Source organism: Electrona antarctica (assembly GCF_951216825.1).
Source record: "Electrona antarctica genome assembly, chromosome: 12".
Classification (NCBI taxonomy): Eukaryota; Metazoa; Chordata; class Actinopteri; order Myctophiformes; family Myctophidae; genus Electrona; species Electrona antarctica.
The window spans coordinates 14,014,027-14,036,197 of NC_136793.1; the positions used below are offsets into that span (position 1 = coordinate 14,014,027).

At 43.6% G+C, this 22,171-nt stretch overlaps 1 protein-coding gene across 2 annotated transcripts in view; it reads right to left on the bottom strand.

Moving 5' to 3' along the window:
- Window positions 1-22,171, bottom strand: part of LOC306933815 (DNA repair protein XRCC4-like) — an 88,324-nt gene that overhangs the window by 63,282 nt on the left and 2,871 nt on the right. For both annotated transcript variants that reach the window (XM_079516139.1, XM_079516140.1), the window contains exons 2-4: window positions 10,713-10,876; window positions 7,071-7,125; window positions 3,780-3,924 (exon numbers count right to left, since the gene is read on the bottom strand). In XM_079516139.1, coding sequence (XP_079372265.1) covers window positions 3,780-3,924; window positions 7,071-7,125; window positions 10,713-10,854 — 342 coding nt within the window. In that variant the 5' untranslated portion in view covers window positions 10,855-10,876. The remainder of the gene's footprint in view (window positions 1-3,779; window positions 3,925-7,070; window positions 7,126-10,712; window positions 10,877-22,171) is intronic.

A 22,171-nucleotide genomic window follows, 5' to 3' on the forward strand; every position in this document is an offset into this window, starting at 1 on the left:
CAAGCCTCCTATCTATGTTCAACAACAGCCACAGTAATGTCCAGCCGTTTAACCCATTTTGACCTGAGATCAGATTCTAAAAATGTCTTCTACATCCTGACAGTTTTCTGAAAAAGCTATGTTTCTATGTCAGTCGTTCTTCGATTTTTCAAAAATAGCAGACCTACAAGCTCATAGCGCGCCACTCGGTGGCGCGCTATGAGCTTGTAGATCTGCTATTTTTCAATAGCTAAAGCATAACATAATGCTAACACCAAAAGGGGTTCCCGCCCAAAATGGGAAGGCTAAGGTGCATTATGATTACAATACATGCTCTAACAGCAGGATATAAGATTGCATTTACGGGTGACTGCAATTCGAAATTGGCCCCTGTATAAAAGTAAAAGCCCCCCTCCCTCTATGTTTCTATACTGTACACGTTTTCCCTTTATTCTAAACGTGTATTTGATGATTATTTAAAATAAATTCATAGATGTGTATATTTGTATGTCTTTAGTTTAAATGTTTTGATGAATTGAAAATGAAGGACGCTGATGTAAACAAGAGACACACACACACACACACACACACACACACACACACACACACACACACACACACACACACACACACACACACACACACACACACACACACACACACACACACACACACACACACACACACACACACACACACACACACACACACACACACACCTTTTGTCAGATTAGAATTAGATAAAGTTGAATATGAAACATGACATCACCGCAAGAGCTACCATAAAGAGTGACCTACCAAACTGTGGATATATAAGTGACTGTTACTGTATAGCAATTTTAAGTTTTTCAGAAAACATAGGTCAGGATTTAGAAGGCGTTTTTTTTTTAGAATGAGAATTTAGGACTCAGTCCTATATAAGTAAAAAGAACAGGGAGTAGCTCTTTGAGCGGTGATGGAGAATGATGGCCTGTTAAAACAGACATCAGGGTGGAGTTGACGTCTCAGTAAGTCATGTCAAACACCTGCTTCACTAGCAGTTTAACAACTAAACCCCGCATATTACACATATCATTACAAGCGCACGGGTCACCCGTGTAAAATATTAATGTCGGGTTAACTCCCACACCTGTTTGCAGTCGCCGTTCCTTTCTTCTCTGCAACCCGAAGGAAACTCGCCTCATTTCTTTTTGGCCATTTCTTCTTTTACCCTCAAATTATCCTTCTGGTGAAGATAATGTGTTTTTCTTTGTTTTTTTTTCTCTTTACCTAACTTCTGAGGTTTGAAAAGAGCACGAAGAAGGGAAAAGAGGTGAGAGGGAGGGTTTCAACGCAGCTGTCAAACTGGAACGATCGTTACTGTTTAAATGCAAAGCGGTCGGCAGATAAATTACTACCACACACATACAGCACATACAGCACATACAGCACGCACACACGCACGCACGCACGCACACACGCACGCACGCACGCACGCACGCACGCACGCACGCACGCACGCACGCACGCACACACACACACACGCACACGGGAACTTCAGGCAAAGTAAAGAGAAAGCCTATAATCGTGTGTCATCAGACCTTGTCATGTTCGTAAATCAGGTCGGGTTTTTTTTATGGCCCCTGTGGTGCTTCTAAAGGGCCCCTAGCCCCCCCTGGCACTGTGGCCTCCCTCTATAGGTGCAGACAGTCAGTCCCAGGACCCTCAGTGACCCGTACCTGCGGCCTGAAGGCAGCGGCAGCACCCCCCTCTCCCACTGAGGCCAAAACCACCTGAGAACAACGTAATAAGGTCTCCATTCCCAACAATAGTACTTAAGCATTTTTCAACCTGCTGTCCCCTTAACTCTGGCCCATGTCATTATCTGCCTATAAATCCGGCCATTATGGAGGGGCAGCCATAACTGAATGGGTCGAGATGATGCCTGCCGTCTGGGAAAACAGAAGGCCCTCGGTTCGATGTCGATGTATCCCCTTGACTGTATCCCTGAGCGGGACACTTAACCTCTAACACGGCCCCTTGTAAAAGTTCAGGATGAGTTAACTTGTCAGAGCTTACAGTAGCTTAGAGTCTTTTTTACCGTTGTCCTTTTCCACACCGACATACCTGAAGAATATCGTCGCTGTCGGACATAAACCTCTTCCATTTTCTAGTAAATTAACGCCCCTACTTGATCATACTACAGCGTCACACATAGTGTAAGCATCAAAAGTAGCAGATCCACAAGCTTGAAACGTGGCGCTATATGCGACTTGTTTCCGCCTTAGATCTTAGAACTACTTTTGCTCATTTTGAAATTTGGAACTTACTCAAGTCCTGTACTTATGTTCAATTGTCAGTACTTTAACTTCTACGCCACTACCTCTCAGAGCCAAATATTATACTTTAACTTCTACGCCACTACCTCTCAGAGCCAAATATTATACTTTAACTTCTACGCCACTACTCTCAGAGCCAAATATTATACTTTAACTTCTACGCCACTACATCTCAGAGCCAAATATTATACTTTTATGCGACCTCAATTATTTGAAAACATTAAACTCAACTTTGTAGAGTTAGATTGATATTACAAAAAAATACATTTACCACTTAAGCCTGTAAACATTTCCATTTGAAAATAGCCGATCAATAGCAAACACATTGTGAGCTTGTAGATGTGCTATTTTCAAAATATTTGTATACATTGAAAACTTGTGAAATGGGACATTCTGCATAATGAGTAGCCTACTTTTACTTCAGTACTTTAAGTATATTCATAGCCAATATTGAATATAGCCAGTATTTCAGTGGCAGTATTGATTGTAAAACATTACAAATAGGAAATACCCAAGTAAAGTACAAATACTACAAAATTGGTAAGTAAGAAAGGAGATGTACTAAGTTACTTTCTACCACTGCATACTAGTTATAGTTATCATTCTTGGCGTTGATGCCGGGCCCATATTACGTCAGGATCAGCGTGGTCCCAATCGGCTGTAAACCCCTGCATTAACCAATCATGGAAATAATTGGCCCTTCGCAGCGCCCTTTCCCTTCGTTCCCATTTCCTACCTACCTCCGTGAAAGGTGGAGGAGTGACCGCTTGACCAGCTGTCCCCGCACAGGGGTCAGGTCACGGGTCTGTTCCTGTCACAACGGCGGACACAAGTAACCGTCATCTCTTTGAAACGAGCGGGCCGTAAAACGCCAAGACTTCCTTTCTTTCTATCTGCTATCTTTTTTTAAATGTTGGTCAGATGTGGTGATCCTTGCCTTGCCCCGAGGCCAGGCAACGCTGCCTGACAGCGGGGAAGTTCAGGGATCTAAGAACAGCAAGACCTGAAGGACATTCAGGAATTTCTTAAATGCTCTGTTTCCACTTGTCCTACAGAAGGGAGGGTAACTAAGCGGGTGTACTCGAGTACTGGCGGTTTAAGGCGAAGTTCCAATCTGTGATTTATTGGGAAAACCGAGTGTTTCCTAAAACAAATGTAGAATTATATTTTCTGTTCATGTTTTTCTAAATCTAATTGTTGAGGCTTTCACCTTTGCTTTTATGAACTATCCGAGACCATTACGGTGAGCATGCATTCTATAGCTAGTTTGACCAATTAAAACACTCTATAATCTACAAACTGATAGTGATGCTATATGATTATGAACACATTTAGCTGAGGATCCCTTGGAACCCCCTCCTCCTCCTCGCGGACCCGTGGGGGTACCCAGGAGGAACCACACTGAGAACCATTAGACTAGTGGAACAATGGCTGTAGCTAGTCGACAAGCTTTTCAAACTGGTTTAACGGCCGTTAACTCACCGAGATATCTTTGCAGATCTTGCGATAAGACAGACGGGTGCGATCTGGAGGCAGATGATAAGAATAGCCCGCCTCCTCTCGCTTGGCCACGCCCCCTCGTCCTGCTCCGCTGCCCGTCAGTGCTGAGCGCAGGTCCTCCACGTACCTGCAGGGGGCGTGGGAAGCAGTACATTTACTGGACTCCTGTGCCGTGGAGTACAATTTTGATGTACGGAAATTAGCACTTAAACTCATCCACTTAAACCTCATGCATCCGCATGCAAGAAAAAATGATTCTTGTAATGTCTCACTGAAAAAAGATCGAAACATCATTCATTCATTCAAACTATCCATTCATTCATTCGTTGTCAGGAAAGCTTTCGTGGAAAAGTAGCCAAGCAGCCATAATAGAAAGACATAGGGCCTCTTCCTTAAAGGGGAATACCACTCATTTTCAACATTGAACTATGTCATTAATATAACTTAGAGTTGTTGTGTGGAAATAATACAAAGGTCTCCCCCTTCTGTGTAGCCTAGAACTGGAGGTCTAGAACTTGGTGTCATGTGATCAGTGACATCACGTCGGCGTATTATTTGGCCTGCAGTCAGTGCAGTATTCAACTCTCCTTATTTTCTACCCAAGGACCACCATAACTGTGTACAACTGGATTCTATATAATCTCAGAGTTACACACCCGTAAGTGGCAATTTGAAACTCCATCGAAGAACCATGAGGGTCCCTGGACCACACTTTGAGACCCACTAGTCTAGCAGAGTGTTTCCAGAGAGCCAGAATGCACAATATCAGCACCCTGACTCTGTTTGACCAGAATGAAACAGAGCCTTATTTGGCATCATTCATTAGAGCCTATTATGCAAGATATTAGTAATTGTCGCTGTCGGGGGGGGGACCACCTAACTCAATTTGTTGATGTTTTTGATTTATGATTTTTTTCATGAATCAACGCTACTGAACAACCTTTATGTCCGTGTGTTGAAAAGTTGAAAAGTATTAAAAAGCACTTCAGACAAAACCTCTCAACTCCATTGGACCCTCAAAGCACTTAACTCCACCGCCTCTCCCCTCTCAAGTAATTGACGACACAATATATAAAGTCACAATACCAACTCTGATGAGGCAGTATTGCATTGTTTTAAAAGTATATGGTTTTCTTCATTTCATAAAAAACTCGAAAAAGTGCCCTTCTGGGCACAGGTCTCCACCAGGTGACCTGTGTGTGTGTGTGTGTGTGTGTGTGTGTGTGTGTGTGTGTGTGTGTGTGTGTGTGTGTGTGTGTGTGTGTGTGTGTGTCGCGGCTTGGCCTGTTGTAGCGCCACCATGAGGCTGATTTGAAAACGGTCAAGTGGCATTTCTTCCAAAGCCTAGTGGGAATATGCATGCACAGTTTCACCACAATCGGACGCTGCGTTGAGTAGTTGTGGCGATTTGTACAAAACGGGTACAAAGCGGGCTACTCCTGAAAAGTTTAGAAGCCAATCGTAGCCAATGAGGGTGGATTATGAGAAATCAAACAAACCCGTCTTGATCACATGACTATGGAGAGCATGTGTACCGATTTGCGTGAAATTTGGATACAATCTGAAGGAGTAATATTAGAAAATGTGTTTGACATATGTCGGCCTCCTGGTGGCGCTATAAAGAGCAGATGTGAAAAATTCCAGGAAAAGGTTTTTCCTTGGCCTCTAGGGAGTTGGCATACAAAGTTATCCACAGAGCCGTGCAGTTAGAGGTAAAAACACTTTTCAGCCAGTTATAGCGCCACCATGAGGCTGAGTTGAAAATGTTCATGTGGCATTTCTTCCTCTGCCTAGTGGGAATGTGCGTGCACAATTTCACGGAAATCAATCATGTGTTCATGATTTGCAGCATTTTGTTTGAAACTGAGCACTCCTGCGAACTTTGGAAGCCAATCTTAGCCAATCAGGATGGAGTCCGATAAATCTGAAAGACCCGTTTCGTTGAATGGCTCTAGAGCATGGGTTTTCAACAGGTGGTCCGTGGACCACTGGTGGTCCGTGAAGGTGTTGCATGTGGTCCCTGACCATGCATTTAGTAATGTAGGAAAGTGAAGATTTATTGCATTGACCACAAGTTAAGAAACAATGCAGTAAATGATCTGGTGACAAACGATGACGCGTCGATGTTGTCAGTTACTGGGAAGTCGGATGTCAAGAACTTCCACAGAAAGGTGAGTTAGAATCTCAAGGGAAACCGTACCGGTTTGCCTGGTTGAGTCACCATTATAAGGAAATGTGCCCATAATCAATCGCAAGTGTCTGCTTACTCATAGAGTAAGTTACAATGAACAGCAACATGAGTTTAATATGGAAGGTTAATTTCTTTCCCCCACACCACACCCATATCCCCCCTCCCAACACAACAATGGTCCCCAGGTTAATTCTCAGTCAGGGTAGTGGTCCCCAGGTTGATTCTCAGTCAGGGTGGTGGTCCCCAGGTTGATTCTCAGTCAGGGTGGTGGTCCCTGGTTCATAATCAGTTGAAAACCCTTGCTCTAGAGAGACTGTGTACCAATTTGCGTGATGTTTGGACAAAATCTGTAGGTGTACTGTCCAAAAACTTGTTTTGCACAAAGCGGCCTCCTGGTGGCGCTATAACAGGCCGTTTTGGACATTTTGGGGCAGAGGTTCATCGTTGGCATCCAGGGAGTGTGTGTGCAAAATTTGGCATCGACCGGGTTAACGGTGCCGGAGATTAGCTGGTCACAGACGGACAGACGGACGAACGGACACACGGACACACGGACGGACGGAGTGCAAAACATACTCTCTCCCCATGCCTTCGGCCTGGTGGAGACAAAAAATCAAAATCAAAAATCAAAATAAAAAAATCTAAATATATATATATATATATATATATATATATATATATATATATATATATATATATATATAGAAAATGTGTATATATAGATTTTTCTTAACTCAATCTTTGCTAATTGCAGTACCTTTATTTTCTTCTTTTTTTTCATTACCTAAAAAAATGAACATTTTGGAGTTAGGTGGTTTCTCCCCGACAGCAGAGATGTGTTCATTTGGTAGTCTGTGTTCATTTTGATGCCAATACTTTTGCACTTCCGCTCCAGTGTCATGTAGAACAGAGGCCTTCTGTGCTCGTTTACAGTGGTGTTTTTGGACATGGTGGCGGTGCTACTGCGTACCTGTCCCTGTCCACACCCATGTCACGTACCTGTCCCTGTCCACACCCATGTCCCGGATCTACTGCGTACCTGTCCCTGTCCACACCCATGTCACGGATCTCCTACTGCGTACCTGTCCCTGTCCACACCCATGTCACGGATCTCCGCCGTCACCTCGTCCTCGGAAACTGGACACAAAAAAAAGAGGCAGATTTATAGGATGTCGACAGCACAAACATAAAACATATATTATATAAACAGAAAAACCACACGGCGAGGAATGCACGTGAGCGCACATCTGAAGCGCGATGCCATCAGCTGCTACACAGCTGCTCGCGGAAGGCCGAGGGTCCCACTTAGCACGAGTTCAAACGGAAGACCCTCCCCCCCCACACACACATTCAACCCCCCCCTCCTCACACACATACAACAACTGCCCCCCACCCCCACCCACACACATACATATACATATACAACCCCCTCTCCCACACACACACATATACAACAACTGCCCCACCCACCCACACACACACCCATACAACCCCATCCTCACAGACATACAACAAGCATGATTCTAAACTACGTCTGTCTGTAGACATGGTAATGCCCCGCCTGCCTCTAATTGGCCTAATGACACTGCCGGTCTTCACCAGACTTTAGATGACCGTCTGCACTGACGCAAGGTTACTCCGTAGTGGGAAATAATACAAGTACGGTATAATACAAGGGACAGAGAATGACAGCCTGTCATAGTGGCATGCACAACCACATGACGTTCCAGAATCCAGCCTTGTAACTTTTCTTTTTGTAGAAGAGGCAAACTAATATTGTTTATGCCGTTTGCTTTGCTTGAATTATTGATTGAACACGTACGCCGTAATATGATTTGATTTGGGTGTTCTAAATAAAGTGTTTTTGTTGATTTAGATTACCGTGAATTAATCCAATTATAGTACACTAATACTATTATACTAAAAAGCAAAAAGATGAAGGGAAAATAGACCTTTTTACAGTACAATCATTTCTCAAGTAAAAATGTATCAGTGCTGCAGATCAAACAGCGGTGACAAATTAAGAACTTTGCGCAAAATGTATCAGGTCTCTGAGACCCGATGAAGACCAGAGGCAGGCAGGGCGTTACCATGTGAGGGTCTTTGAGACCCGATGAAGACCAGAGGCAGGCGAGGCAGGCAGGGCGTTATCATGTGAGGGTCTTTGAGACCCGATGAAGACCAGAGGCAGGCGAGGCAGGCAGGGCGTTACCATATCTGGGCTAAGCTCAAGAACTTGTTTCCAGCCAGGCCCTGCTCATAGAACACATTTCATAGTAGTGGTTCAATGCCTTGTTCAAGGGCACTTCAGCGGTGGTAATTTTAACGTGTCGGACGGCTGATTCGAACTAGGAACCTTCCGGTATCAAGACCGCGCCGCTATCCGTTCGGCCACCGCTGCCTCTAAGGGCTCCATTTTCGTCACCGCTAAACCCCTTATCCCTAAACTTCTTTGCCTTTTCTTTTTACTATTTTGCTAAACATTTTTGAATAGTTAAAATGGCCAGTCTACAAGCTCATGACGTGTCAAATTGGCTGGTTGAACTATTCAAAAAGGTTTTTCAAAATAGAAAAAAAAAGGCAAAGAAGTTTAGGGATAAGGGGTTTAGCGGTGACGAAAATGGAGTCCTAAATGTGGGCTATATCTTGTGCCACCCCTTAACCCTAAACTAATTTGCCATTTTTTACTATTTTAAAAAACCTTTTAAAATAGTTCAAATAGCCGATCTACAAGCTCACAATGTCTCTATGTAGATCGGCCTGTTGAACTATTTTAAAATGTTTTTCAAAATAGTAAAGAATGGCAAATACGTTTAGGGATAAGGAATAAGGGTGGCGCAAGATGGAGCCCTAAATGTCTAATCCTAACCCCTAACCTCTAAATGTCTAATGCCAATCCCAAATCCCAACCTGAATCCTTTCCTGATTATAAACCTATCTCTAAATCTGCTTTAACCATAAAACCGTGAGGACCAGGAAACATGATCCTCACAATGTCTACTATACATTTGTAAATACATGCATAAAGCACACACACACACACACACCTGTGCATGTGCACACACGCATGCACACGTGCAGGCACAGAAGCTGGGATGTGTTGACATATCCGTCACAATGCCATCTCTGTCAACTCTGCAGATATAGAGCAGTTATATTGCAGTGGACATCACACAGACACACACACACACACACACACAGAGGTGTGTGTTTTAAGGTACACCTGTAAGCTGGTGAAACAAGGTGTTTGTTGTTCTCTGGTACCAACAGAACCAGCTGGTATCCACACTAGGGCGGCGGTGGCTCAGGGGTAGAGTGGCTGGATGGTAACCGCAAGGTTGCTAGTTTGAACCTGGGCTTCCGCAGAGTTACTGTCGAAGTGTCCTTGAGCAAGACACTGTCCTTGAGCAAGACAATTGCTCCTGATGTGCTGGTTGGTACCTTGCATGGTTTCCGCCGCCATCGGTGTGTGAATGGGTGAATGTAATGCACAATCTATGTAAAGTGCCTTGGTTAAAGGCACTATATAAATGCACCATTTACCACACACACACACACACACACACACACACACACACACACACACACACACACACGTGTTCTCAAAGTGGGGTCACCTGGGTGTTCCCAGGTGTCCTTGGGTGGGTTCAGGGGGTCCCCAGCTAAAGTTGTTAACATAGTGTAAATCATTTTAACCACTTCATCCATGTATGTGTTGGCTATTCAAAAATAGAAGATATACATTACAAGCTTGTACATCTGCTGTTTTTTTAATATATTTGCAAAACGTATGGAAAACTTGAGATTTATTTTAGTTTTTACATAAATAGTCTCTTCTGGGCAGGGGGTAAGCAAGGTAAACACATCCATAGAATGGAGAGTGCCTCAGTAAACTAGGATTAGGCCTACCAGGTAGAAAGAAACCAATAACCTAACATCTGTCTAAACAATGCACTGTACTGTCAAAATCAGATTCTGTACATTAATTTGAAACACTCTTACTTCTCCGGTAAGGCTCAGCTCTGTCAGCCAGGTGTGTGCTGACCAGACCAGCACACCTGCTCCGAACACATTGACTCAATAGTGAATAAGGAGACTGTATTATACAAACCCCTCCAACTTATGAACACAATCACTCATCATTGTCATAGCATTTAAATTGTCTAAACTAAAACCAAACAAAAAAACCTCTGTATGTTACGAACAATGCAAGGGCAAAACACAAACATACCCCAATTCTTAAAATGCCCAGAGGAATGTTCTGCCAGTCAAGGTTATTATAGTTTTTTCAATGTTAGGTAATTCATTATTTATTTATGTTATAGTTTTTAAAATGTTTTTTTTGTGGCTTTCGCCTTTATTTTATATTTTTTATGGAGGGACAGACAGTAGGCTGACAGGAAATGGGGAGAGAGATGGGGGTAAGCCATGCAGTAAAGGCCGTCGGGATCGGGAGTCGAACCCGCGGCACACTGCCAGACTGGATTACCAGCCAAGGTGCCTGGACCACTGAGCCACGGCCCAGGCCTAGTTTTTTAAGTATTATTTTAAGGCTTATTTGTAGGTTTCTTTTTGTTTATTTGTAATAAGCAATAAAAGATTAAAAAAGCTATAGAAATAGTGAATATAGCATAGCCTATCTACAAGCACAGAATCACAACATTGTTGCGATGGTTATTGTGTAAAGTAATCAATCAATCAATCAATCAATCAGGAAGCCATACCTTCTCCTATCCAGGCCGAGGTGCCTCCATCACTGAGGACCAGAGTGAAGCCGGCGCCCAGGTCACCTGACCAGTCTACTCGCAGGAAGTAGCTCTTCTCAGGGTCGGAGGTCACAGTTATCTGTCGGAAGGCGCCGCTCATGTCTGCCCCCTGGTGGTGACATCTGTAGACAAAAGGATCACGTCACAGGTTTATTGCAGCCAGGTGTAAAGAAGTGACAAACACTGATTCGTTTGAGTTTTAGATAAAAAAAGTGTCCCCCCCCCCCCCCCCCCCCCCAAAATAAATGCCTCCAGGGCCTATATGGTAGTTAGAAGCATTAGGCCAAAAATATGAAAGGCCCAGCTAAAGCGCCACCATGAGGCAGAGGCTGACTTGAAAAACAGCAGAGGTTCTTTCCTCTGCCTATAGGAGTGACCAAGGACCACCGATCGGTCGATCCATTATCTACTCACACACGCACGCACGCACGCAGACAGGAAAGACAGGAAAATAAATAAGACCCGTCTGAACTGAGTGGTGCTGTACTATACTTGTGCTGTAGTACTGTACTGTACAAGCCCTCCTCCCTGGTATAGTGTCATTTAGTGCAGATGTCCAGATAGTGTGTGAGGACAGGAGGGCCCCCGGTGCGGTTCATGGGCACATCATTCCTGAGTGCAACTGTGTGTGTGTGTGTGTGTGTGTGTGTGTGTGTGTGTGTGTGTGTGTGTGTGTGGTCAACAAACACTACAACGCTATTCCGTGCTCGGTTGGACAGACACAGAGACAGACCCAGCCAGCCAGCCAGCCAGCAAGGGACACAGCTGACACACATTGCGGTGCATTGGTGTGGCTGCAACACTCAAAAAACTCTCATGAAAGTCTGTTTCACTCGAACAAACACTTTTTGTTGGGGGGGGTACTGTTGGGGGGGGGTACTGTTGGGGGGGGTACTGTACTGTACTGTACTGTACTGTACTGTACTGTGCCTCATGTGTACGGATCTTACTGCACGTAAGCACACAGAGTCACGGACCACCCCGGGCATTGTGTCAGGAATATACTCGACATGCTGCGGTGTTGCAATGATGAATGCCACCCCGCTGCGTGTGTGTGCGTGCGTGCGTGTGTCTCTGACTCATTGGAACCACAGGGAGATCAATAGGGTTTTGGAAACGATTTGTCTGGTTCCCTGACCTCCAGAAAGACGTGGATTACGGTACACGTGTTATTTAAATAAAACAGAAACAGACTAAACCCTGATGCCTGTGTGTAGCAGTATTAGTGCCCGATGACCTAAGAAGGCCTATTATCTCCCCCGGCCTACAGGGAATTCCCGAATCCCGATAAGATGTTGGCTTTTTTCCCCCATGTTCCCGGGTTAGATTCCCGTAGCATATTAACTAATGGTACTCTGTTTACAGTAAGCACATTCTGATGCACAGGTGTTAACAAGAGGTACTAATGAAAGCTCTGTTCCATTCTGGCCAAACAAGAATCAGAGGGTGCTGACATTTAGTATGTTGGCTGCACTGGAAACACTCTGCTACACCAGTGAGTCTAAAATTGGGGTCCAGCAGGGACCCTCATGGTTACCTTGAGGGTGTTCCAAATGGACACTCGCGGGTGTGTAACTGAGAGAGTTATGAGGGTCCCTGAAATGTAAAGGTTTGAGAACCACTGTGTACTAGAAGAATAGGGCTGTGGGGGGTCTCAACTTGTGTCACACGTAAGAAGAGGGGGGGGGGGGGGGTGGGGGGGGGGGGGGGGGTAGGGGGTTGGGAACCACTGCCCCGGAGGACTGAGTTTCTCTCTAAGTGACCGCCACAGTAAACACTGAATCCAACAGCAACTAACGGCTCAATTACACAGATGTTTATCTAATTCCTGAAACCTACAACAATAAAACATCCCCTTTTTACATTTTATTGGCCTTCTCTTTTAGGTTTTTGGTTGTATTTTTTTTTTTTTCCCCCCCATTTAAACAAAAAGCTTGAGAAACTTGTACTTGATGACAGCTCTCCAGGGCGAAACACCGTCCTTAATTTCAAGGACCCAAGGTTTGATATGCATTCCATGGACCCCCATTTGATAGTACCTGAAATATATGGGACCTCAAACTACACCGTAAAATCCTCAGTGCGCACATTACCGATTTGGTTCCATTTGGTACATTTACACATTTTGGGTTCATACTGACCCGTCGCATTTGATAGAAAATGTTTTTTGGGTGAACTACAGTACAGTACTTTGGGTGAACTACAGTACTCCTTTTTGGGTGAACTACAGTACTCCTTTTTGGGTGAACTACAGTACTCTTTTAATTAGTATAAGTGGTAAGACCTGTGTAGAAAGTAAGGAAGAGGGCAGCCTAATTTCTATCCAATATAGCTGCTGTGCATACAGTAGGCATAGTTTAGGTTAAGGTTAGGTATGCATACAAGTAAGACGCGTAAACGCGGGAAGCAAACGAAGATGTTGTGGCAGTCTCACACACTCACACACTCTCACACACTCTCACACTCTCACACACTCACACACTCACACACTCACACACACCTCTGTATCGTTCCAATTTCAGTTCGTAGTTGCCCTCTGGTGGTGGGCGGGTGGTGTTACAGCGTGACACACAGACAGACAGACTGACACACAGACAGTTTTGGCCATCTTCTATAGTTAGTGCTCACTTCATTCGCAATAACCGTTACCACACCCACCTGGGGCAGTCCACTAATAAAACAAAACTCTTTTTTTAAATGTTTCTTTAGCCTGGTCACTAAAGGTGACCGGGCCTTTTCAGATATTGCCCCCACACTCCCACTGCACATCAAATCCAGCTCTACCATTGATTTAAATCCAACCTAAAAACCCACCTCAACTCCAATGCCTTCAGCTTAGTCTGAGGGCAATCAACTTTGGCCTTCTCTGGTCATTGAATGTATTTAAACTTTTGCATCAAATTGTTTATAATTTTTTGCTGTAGGCCTACTTGTATGAGATATTGCTTTCATGTTTCTTTATGATGTTATTTTGAACGGTAAGCACTAAATGTGCTATATAAATAAAGGTGATTTGACTTTGACTTTTTTCTTTTATTTTCCTTTTAGGGAAAAAAGAAAAAGGGAAAAAAACCCATGAGAAACTTTTACTTGATTGCGGCCGTCCGGTAGAGCTAAAACACGTGATTAGAGTGTTCCTTCCAGCTTCCACGTGAAGTGAGAGATGAGCCGGACGGTTAAGTACAGGGCAGCGTGGATGCAGAGAGCAGACCCACCCGGGGAGGGGAGAGGGACAGCTTAATTGGCACTTGGCCAATTTGGACATGTCTGTCCGGGAGTAAAAATATGAAAATGAGACCCTTTCCCCTCAAGAGAGAGAGAGAGAGAGAGAGAGAGAGAGAGACAGACATAAGTTATGATGTGACCACCTCTCTGTACCTCTGTAGGGCCTGACGGAGGTCAAGGTGCTTCAAAATGAGACCGGCAGATGAGAATTTGACACGCACGGACGCATGCACATTGCACACACACACATTGGTGAAAGGTAACTATACGTACATTTACTCAGAGTGATGTACTTAAGTAACAATTTGAGGTACAGCACAGCACTTAATGTTTTATACTAAAACTCCACCGCATCTCAAAAGGCAAATGTTGCACCTTTACGTTTTTACTCCACTACAATTATTTGAAAACATGTTGCAGATTTAGATGATCACAAAACATACATTAACCAATTGAGTCCCGTTTTATTTATTCTACGGCTATAGTTGAAAAGATCCAATCTACATGAGTGTTCATTTTTTTATTATTATTATTATTTATTTTTATCTTTGCAATGGGACATTGTGCATAACGAGTACAGTATAATATTCATAATTATATTTTGATGCCAAGACTTACTCAAAATTCAAATTTACTCGTGAAAGGTCTTCATTTCTGTACTGCTTTTACTGAGTAAAAGTATTTATTCTACTACTGAGACACACACACGAATGCACGCACACAAACGCATGCACACACACACACAGAAGTGGTGGTGACTGTAGATTAAAGTTGACCCTTTGTGCTCCTGGTGGGTGTGTCAGGGGGGGGGGGGGGTCAACTTTAACCTCATAAAGGCCATGCAGCAGCTACTCATTAGCTGGTGGAACATCTGCTGCTGCAGCAGGATGACCCTGACGCTGCAGTTAATGACAGAAAGGACACACACACACACACACACACACACACACACACACACACACACACACACACACACACACACACACACACACACACACACACACACACACACACACACACACACACACACACACACACACACACACACACACACACACACACACACACACACACACACACACACACACACACACACAGGAATGAAGGGCCCATGCACCGCACCGGGGGCCCTCCTGTCCTCACACACTATCTGGACATTCTGCACTAAATGACACTATACCTGTATGGTACATAGCAGCGGTCCTGTTACACTCTTGTAAGGGGAGGAGAGGAGAGAGGGGAGGGGAGGGGAGGAGAGGAGAGGAGAGGAGAGGAGAGGAGAGGAGAGGAGAGGAGAGGAGAGGAGAGGAGAGGAGAGGAGAGGGAAAGGGAGAGCGAGGGAGGGAGTCCAGAGTGACCCATTGAAAGTTGCGGGACACTCTTTGATCTGGGTCTGCTCATAATTCCAACCTCCCCATTATTCAGATGTCCCAATAGTCTGCCAATCATCCAGGTGAGTGTAAGGTTATAGGGTTAGGGTTAAGGATAGGGTTGGTTACACGTATAATGGGACCAGTCGGACCCATTATAGCGTCCCACTGGACGGCCCAAAGTCCTGGGAGGCTGGGCTAACGGAATAATGATATGGCGCCCTTTGATCTTGCTGCCACTTGCTATGCTGCACGTTTGTGTTCCTCTTATCTCCAAGCACACACAAATAAATTCCAAATCAAATTCCAAATCAACTGCAACTGCAACTGGGTTTTGGAAAATTTGGCAATAAATGTTTGCCATAAAATATAGTCTCTGTTCATGACGGAAGTTCAATAGCTCAGAGTCGGGGTCCATCTATTATTTGCTGAGCAGCGTATCACTTCATGTTAACTTTGCCCTTACCAGATCATCTCAGCATATTAAATCAACGTTACAAGTTACAACGGGCATCAAGGGAGATGCCTGCATTGTCGTCAAACCAATATTGATCAAGAGGATTATAGTTTGCTGAAGACGACAACAAAAAGAGTCCTGGAACTTCACTCCATTACATACTGCAAAGTCAGCCTGCATCGCCTCCCAAAAAGAACAAATTTGCAAAGTCATCATCGAGTCACAATGCAAGATGTGTGGATACCTTCCTTGTAGATTTGTAGGCCTGTCAGAATTATTACATAATCGTCTAATCACAGATGTACAAAAACAAAACTGTTAAATATTAACAGTTGAAGATCCATCTCAATAATGATTTTGCATTAAAAAAAGATAGACGCCTGGGCATCCCATACACAGGATGTTTTGCCTGAAGGTGGTCCCACACGGCCTCTGTGACTCTGTGACAGCTGTCAATCTCAAAGACACCTGACTTAAAAAACAAAGAGCTAGTGAGTTATTTTTGGTTATTGTCGGTTATTTTCACTATGTTTGTGTGTGTTTGCACACCACCATTGTACAATGAAGTACTGTATAATACAAGTGGTTAATCAGACTGGTTAATCATACTAGAATCTCAATATAAGAAATACATTATTTTAAAGAATTATCACAAAATAAATTGATCAATCAATTAACCTATATGAGCCAGATTATGTATTATGTATTATTTGTATGAATAAAATGTAATTTTGTCCAATCTGTATGGTAGTATGGTATATGTTAACACAATATAACATAATTGGGGTGGTTGTATTTTGAGACATTTAGATCGTGTCAAAGGTCATGTTGTCTCACCTAGACACAGGATCTGACACAGATTTTGAGTTGATGGTCAAGATTCAATTTATCCCCCGAGCATGCAGGCCGGCTCTATTAGCTTAATGGTAAAAATGTCCGGGGTAGAAGAGCATAAGTTGGTTATTATGGGTAAATAATTTTTGGTTGTGATCCATTTCCGGTTAATGGCCCAACAGCCAACAGAGGCTATTATTATATTTTTGTCAAAAACCAAAGCACCCGTTTGGGCTGACCTGCTGGGAGTGGCCTGTTGACCCGAGCGGTGTCAAAACCGCTACCCAGGGACATAAATGAGTCGTAAGAAAGAGGTCATTTTACAATGTCTCTACAATATCCATCCAGGATGAGTTATGTCTGTGAGAACTCCGAGCGAAAGCCATACAGGAGCTCAGCCACTCATTCCAGCCAAGGTGCTTCTCGTCAAGAGATTACTGGTTTCCTAAAAGCACAGAGGGCTGCGTCCAAACGTGGCCGCTGACAGCCAAACACCAAGCGGGTGTGTAATTAAGGGCCTAGCTCGCATTCCAAACATGCTCGGCTAGTTTTGCAGGGACCCCTGAATTGTTTGTAGCGCGGGAAACATCAGAGAGAAAAGGTCCTCCTGAGTGTTTGTCACTCAAGCATTTCCGCGAACTTTCCTTACTTTTCCTTGTGGAGCTGGATTCAATAGGATGCACCGCAGTCATATTGGAAAGAAATAAAGAAATGGGGCCTTTTCCTTACTTCTTAACAATTATAGTAATTAAAGCTCTAGACCGTTTAGTGTAGCACGGTGGTTCTCCAACAAGGACCTCCATAACTGTGAGTGTTTCTTTTTCTTTTCTTTTTATATTTAAACCCTGAACTGAAAATATGTTGTGCCAGTGAAAATATCTCTGAGACCCCCCCCTGGGGGTCCCGAGTCCCGACCCAAAGTTTGAGCTGGGGTCTGAGCTCCCCTTGGGGGCGCCAGAGATCACAAGGGGGACGTGAGGCCTTGTCTATGTGGCGCAAGTCCAACATTTTAACCTATGAAGACCTGAGGCCAATTCTAAAAAATGTCTTCTAAACAATTTTCTGTGTTTCTAGTGTTGGTATACACTATATAACAGTGGTTGTAAAAATTCTTCATGACAATGAGTCAGGAGTCAAGACCCCCAAAATGATATGTATTTGGCCACCGACCCCCATCATCTCAAAATAGATGTGCCCCATGCAGGGACCCTAAGAAGCAAAGATTTGAGTTAAAAACGTTTGCTTTACAAATATATAGTGAAAGATTTGCACAAAAATGTCCAATTTCTCTAATCAATAGAGAGTACCGATCTATCAGTCTCGGTCAATCTAGTGTTCAGTTAAAATTTGTCTGCTCGTTTTATTTGTTTGATCACTTTCAATTTCACCCGAAGTTGACTGGCTGCTATTTATATTGTTATATCACTACATAATGTTATATCATTGACCTAAGGATTCAGCAGTGATGTCACCGTTAAGATGCTTCAACACGGAAGTAGCACGGACTCAAAGCCGTTTATAAACAAGGGGCTAGCTTCCTGCTTGTAAACCACAGTGGCGGCGGTGGCTCAGAGGTAGAGTGGCTGGATGGTAACCGAAAGGTCGCCAGTTCGAACCCGGGCTCCCCCAGAGTTAGTGTCGAAGTGTCCTTGAGCAAGACACTGCACCCCTAATTGCTCCTGATGTGCTGGTTGGTACCTTGCATGGTTTCCGCAGCCATCGGTGTATGAATGTGTGTGTGAATGGGTGAATGTAATGCACAATCTATGTAAAGCGCCTTGGATAAAGGCGCTATATAAATGCACCATTTATATAACTGCACAATTTACAGTGACCTGAGATGAGATCACTGTCGAATCCTTGGTATTGACATCTTCATGTGACCGAGCCAACTTCTCTCCGCTGGAAGGTTATATTCATGGCCGAGAAACTGAATTCCCGGCTGCCTCACGCCTTGCGTACGGGTGGTACATGTCCCCGGGCCGGCACCGGTGGTTGGGAATGGGAATTTCTGCCCTAGAGGCAAGGCATTGAACATCAAAAATGTCAAAAAGGGGTGGGGGGGATTGACATCTGCATGTCATTACAGATAGACCATCTATTGTTTCCTGGTGACAATGTCTTCAATGGTGTGGTGGGATTGTATGGTGATCAAACTCATGAGATACAGTGGTTCTCAAGGTGGGGGTCTCAGAGGGAGTTCAACCGAGCCCCGAGCATGAGAGGAAGAATTGAAGCCAAATGAGCATGCTGGCCTATCGTAGGTACTAGGTACTGCAGCTCAAGCCAAACAGGGCCTAAAACATGAACGAGCGCTATGCTCTGCCCACTCCCGAAAGTTAATGTTGAACGATAAGTGAAAATTATTGAGATTATAAAGATCGTAGTTCTGTAGAAGTCCAAATTCAAAAAACTTTTTTTTTAAATAGCAGCTGTACATGAAATATTAATGAGGATTTAGCATCAACAAAGTTCTCGTGATAGTGGTGTGTAGACTGTGTCCCAGGCTTGACACTAGTAAGGGTTGCCCACCAGCCCCTGGCAGGTAAATGAAACTTTCCGGCAGGTGGAGTTTTCTTTCAGGTTGCCTGACCGGGCAAGTGCTTGTTTGAGAAACACAATACGAGATATCCGTCTAAAAACCTGAACGTGGCCAGAGTGCTCTGTCTTCTGGTCTGTGGAATGTAAAATAAGAGCACTGTTTACCTACAATGTGCTGTTTTCACTGACTGTTGCTACACTTCAAAATATAAAATAACAAGTGTCAACCCATAATTATGAATATGACATTTATAGCTTGTATGTATTTGGCATACAAATTGAGGTATTCTATTTTTGGAAAATGTATGAACATTTAACGATTATGCAAAATAATTGTCATTATCTCAAATAAACGGCCTACGTGCATGCATGCATGCACGCGTGCCGTGTGTGTGTGTGTGTGTGTGTGTGTGTGTGCGTGTGTATGCTGCTATCCCCAAGCCAAACCCACAGAGACCACGCCCTCTATCCATGGCTGTGACATGATGCACAGGGAGTGCTCGTTTCGGTGCACATGCTAGCCTCTTCCATCCACGTGATGATTTGTGATGAAAATAAGTCATGCATCTGTTGTAGAAACAGGCAGGACATTCATTGAGTGAACCAAAAACAAGCGCTCCACCCAAAAAACACACATTGGCTTGGGAATGACATGCACACGTGTGTGTGTGCGTGTGTGTGTGTGTGTGTGTGTGTGTGTGTGTGTGTGTGTGTGTGTGTGTGTGTGTGTGTGTGTGTGTGTGTGTTCATGCATGCGTGCGTCCACTGCATCCTGTACATCTCAAACTCAGTTTAATATAGGATTCAGATGGTCTAAAGTATGGAATTATCTGCCTTTACATCTATGGGAGTTGTCTTTCTGCCAAGAAGGTTCTAAAATCACTTATCACTTATCTATTTAAGAAAATAGCACATCTACAAGATCACATTGTGAGCTTGTAGATTGGCTATTTCTAAGTACCGGAAGCCCAAAAATAAAGTACAGCTCAAGTGTTTAAACCAAATAATTTTACTGCGGGGCTCTGGAACCCCCCCCCAAGGACCCACTGGGCGGTCCCTAGTCCCTACTTTGAGATACACTGATATGATTGCTTAAGTTTACATCATGAAAAAAGGAGAAAAAAATAAAAGAAACCTGAGTAGAATTCTACACACACGACAAGCTCTGCAACATCTGAATCTCCTGTCAATTTTTTTTTTAAATCACAAGCATTTCTGATTTCTTTTCTTCAGTTTCATTTCTCGCCCGTGTTGGGAGCCATGCCTATTCGCACTAACATCCACACTGTAATGTACAGTAAAAACGCGGAGGCCTGATTTACAGTGTGGTTTGCAGTCCTGACGATTTCTCCACACACATTAAATGACACTTCTAGGAGTGTCTGTGCATGCGAGAGAGAGAGAGGAGGGATCGGTTTAGTTGATGATGGGGGGATTTTCTGCAAACACGCTCCAAATGCGATCAAGATGCGTGTCGCCATCGCAATGGCTGGGGAGGGGACCCCATTGTGAAAACTTTTAATGAGAAAGCCGGACCACAAGCATTTTAGTCCGACGTCAGCAGGAAAGAAAAGGCTCCATTATGGAAGCATCTTTCCAGTAAACGTTGAATAATTGCATTTGCATGATATGCAGATGTTTCCTCTCTCCTTTACCTCCCACCCACCACACCACCAGCAGCTGATCAATTAGGGCTCTATGCACAGTACAGCAGTCATATTGTCCCTTCACCAGGTCTTACCAATGATACTGAATAATGAAGTCTCTGTTCCGTTTAGTGTATTGCACAGTCAAGTGGTTCTCAGACATCTTCATTTCAAAGACCTCCATAACTCTGAGAGTGTTCAAATGGACCTACGTAGTACGTACAGGTCCATTTGGTTCCATGTGTACACTCTCAGAGTTAACACACCTGTTACGGGCCCTTTGGAACCCCCACAAGGAACCATGAGGGTCCCTGCTGGACCTCACCACACTTTGAGACCCACTGGTGGAGCAGAGTGTTTCCAGTGGAGCCAACATGCACAATATCCACACCCTGACTTTGCTTGACCAAAACGGAACAGACTTCAACAGAGCCTTAATTGCGAACGCAGTGATTGCGAACGCAATGAGCACTAACTATGAGACCTAGCAGAACATGTCTGTCTGTCTGTCTGTCTGTCTGTGTGTGTGTCACGCTGTAACACCACCCGCCCGCCACCAGAGGGCACAGCTGTATCACACACAAAACACACACACACACACACACACACACACAAAGAAAAACTTAACTTAAAAAAAAACTTAACTTAAAAAAAACGTACAAAAACACACATGCACGCACACATACACACACTTAAAAAAGAAAATCTTAAAAAAAACACTTAAAAAATAAAAAATAACAAAAAGTACGTTATTTATTCTAATTGTTGTTATTGCAATTTACGAGCTGCGTTCGCTTCCCACGTCCGCGCGTCTTACTTGTTAGTATAAGACTACTAAGGAAGTAAGAAAGACGCTGAAATTCTTTCCAATATGGGCCTATTAATATAGAAGGGCGGGGATGGGACATGATTATTATGGCCAAAATAATTGTTATCAATTATATTATTATTGTGATAATCAAAATATGATGATAAAAACGTATTTTAATATATAATGTTTAAAAAATGAATAATAATAAATTACCTAGTTGGGTTGTACCTTAGACTAGAGAACAATCTTTTCACTGAAAAAAAATGACAAAAAGCCAACGAAAGCTTTTTGGACAGGATTATCCTTGTTGGTCAGTAGGAATGCACTAGCTGGAGTGACACTCATCCAATGTCACTTTGACCTCATGGTACTATAGGGCTGTCACCATTACAAATTTAAGCTGGCAATAAATCGTCACACAAATAATTGATTTTGATGAGTTGTGTTTTTTTGCATTGAACATTGGAACGTTGCAATGTGTTTGCACAGGGCAGATATGACAAATAATTTAAATATACAAAGAAATTGACACA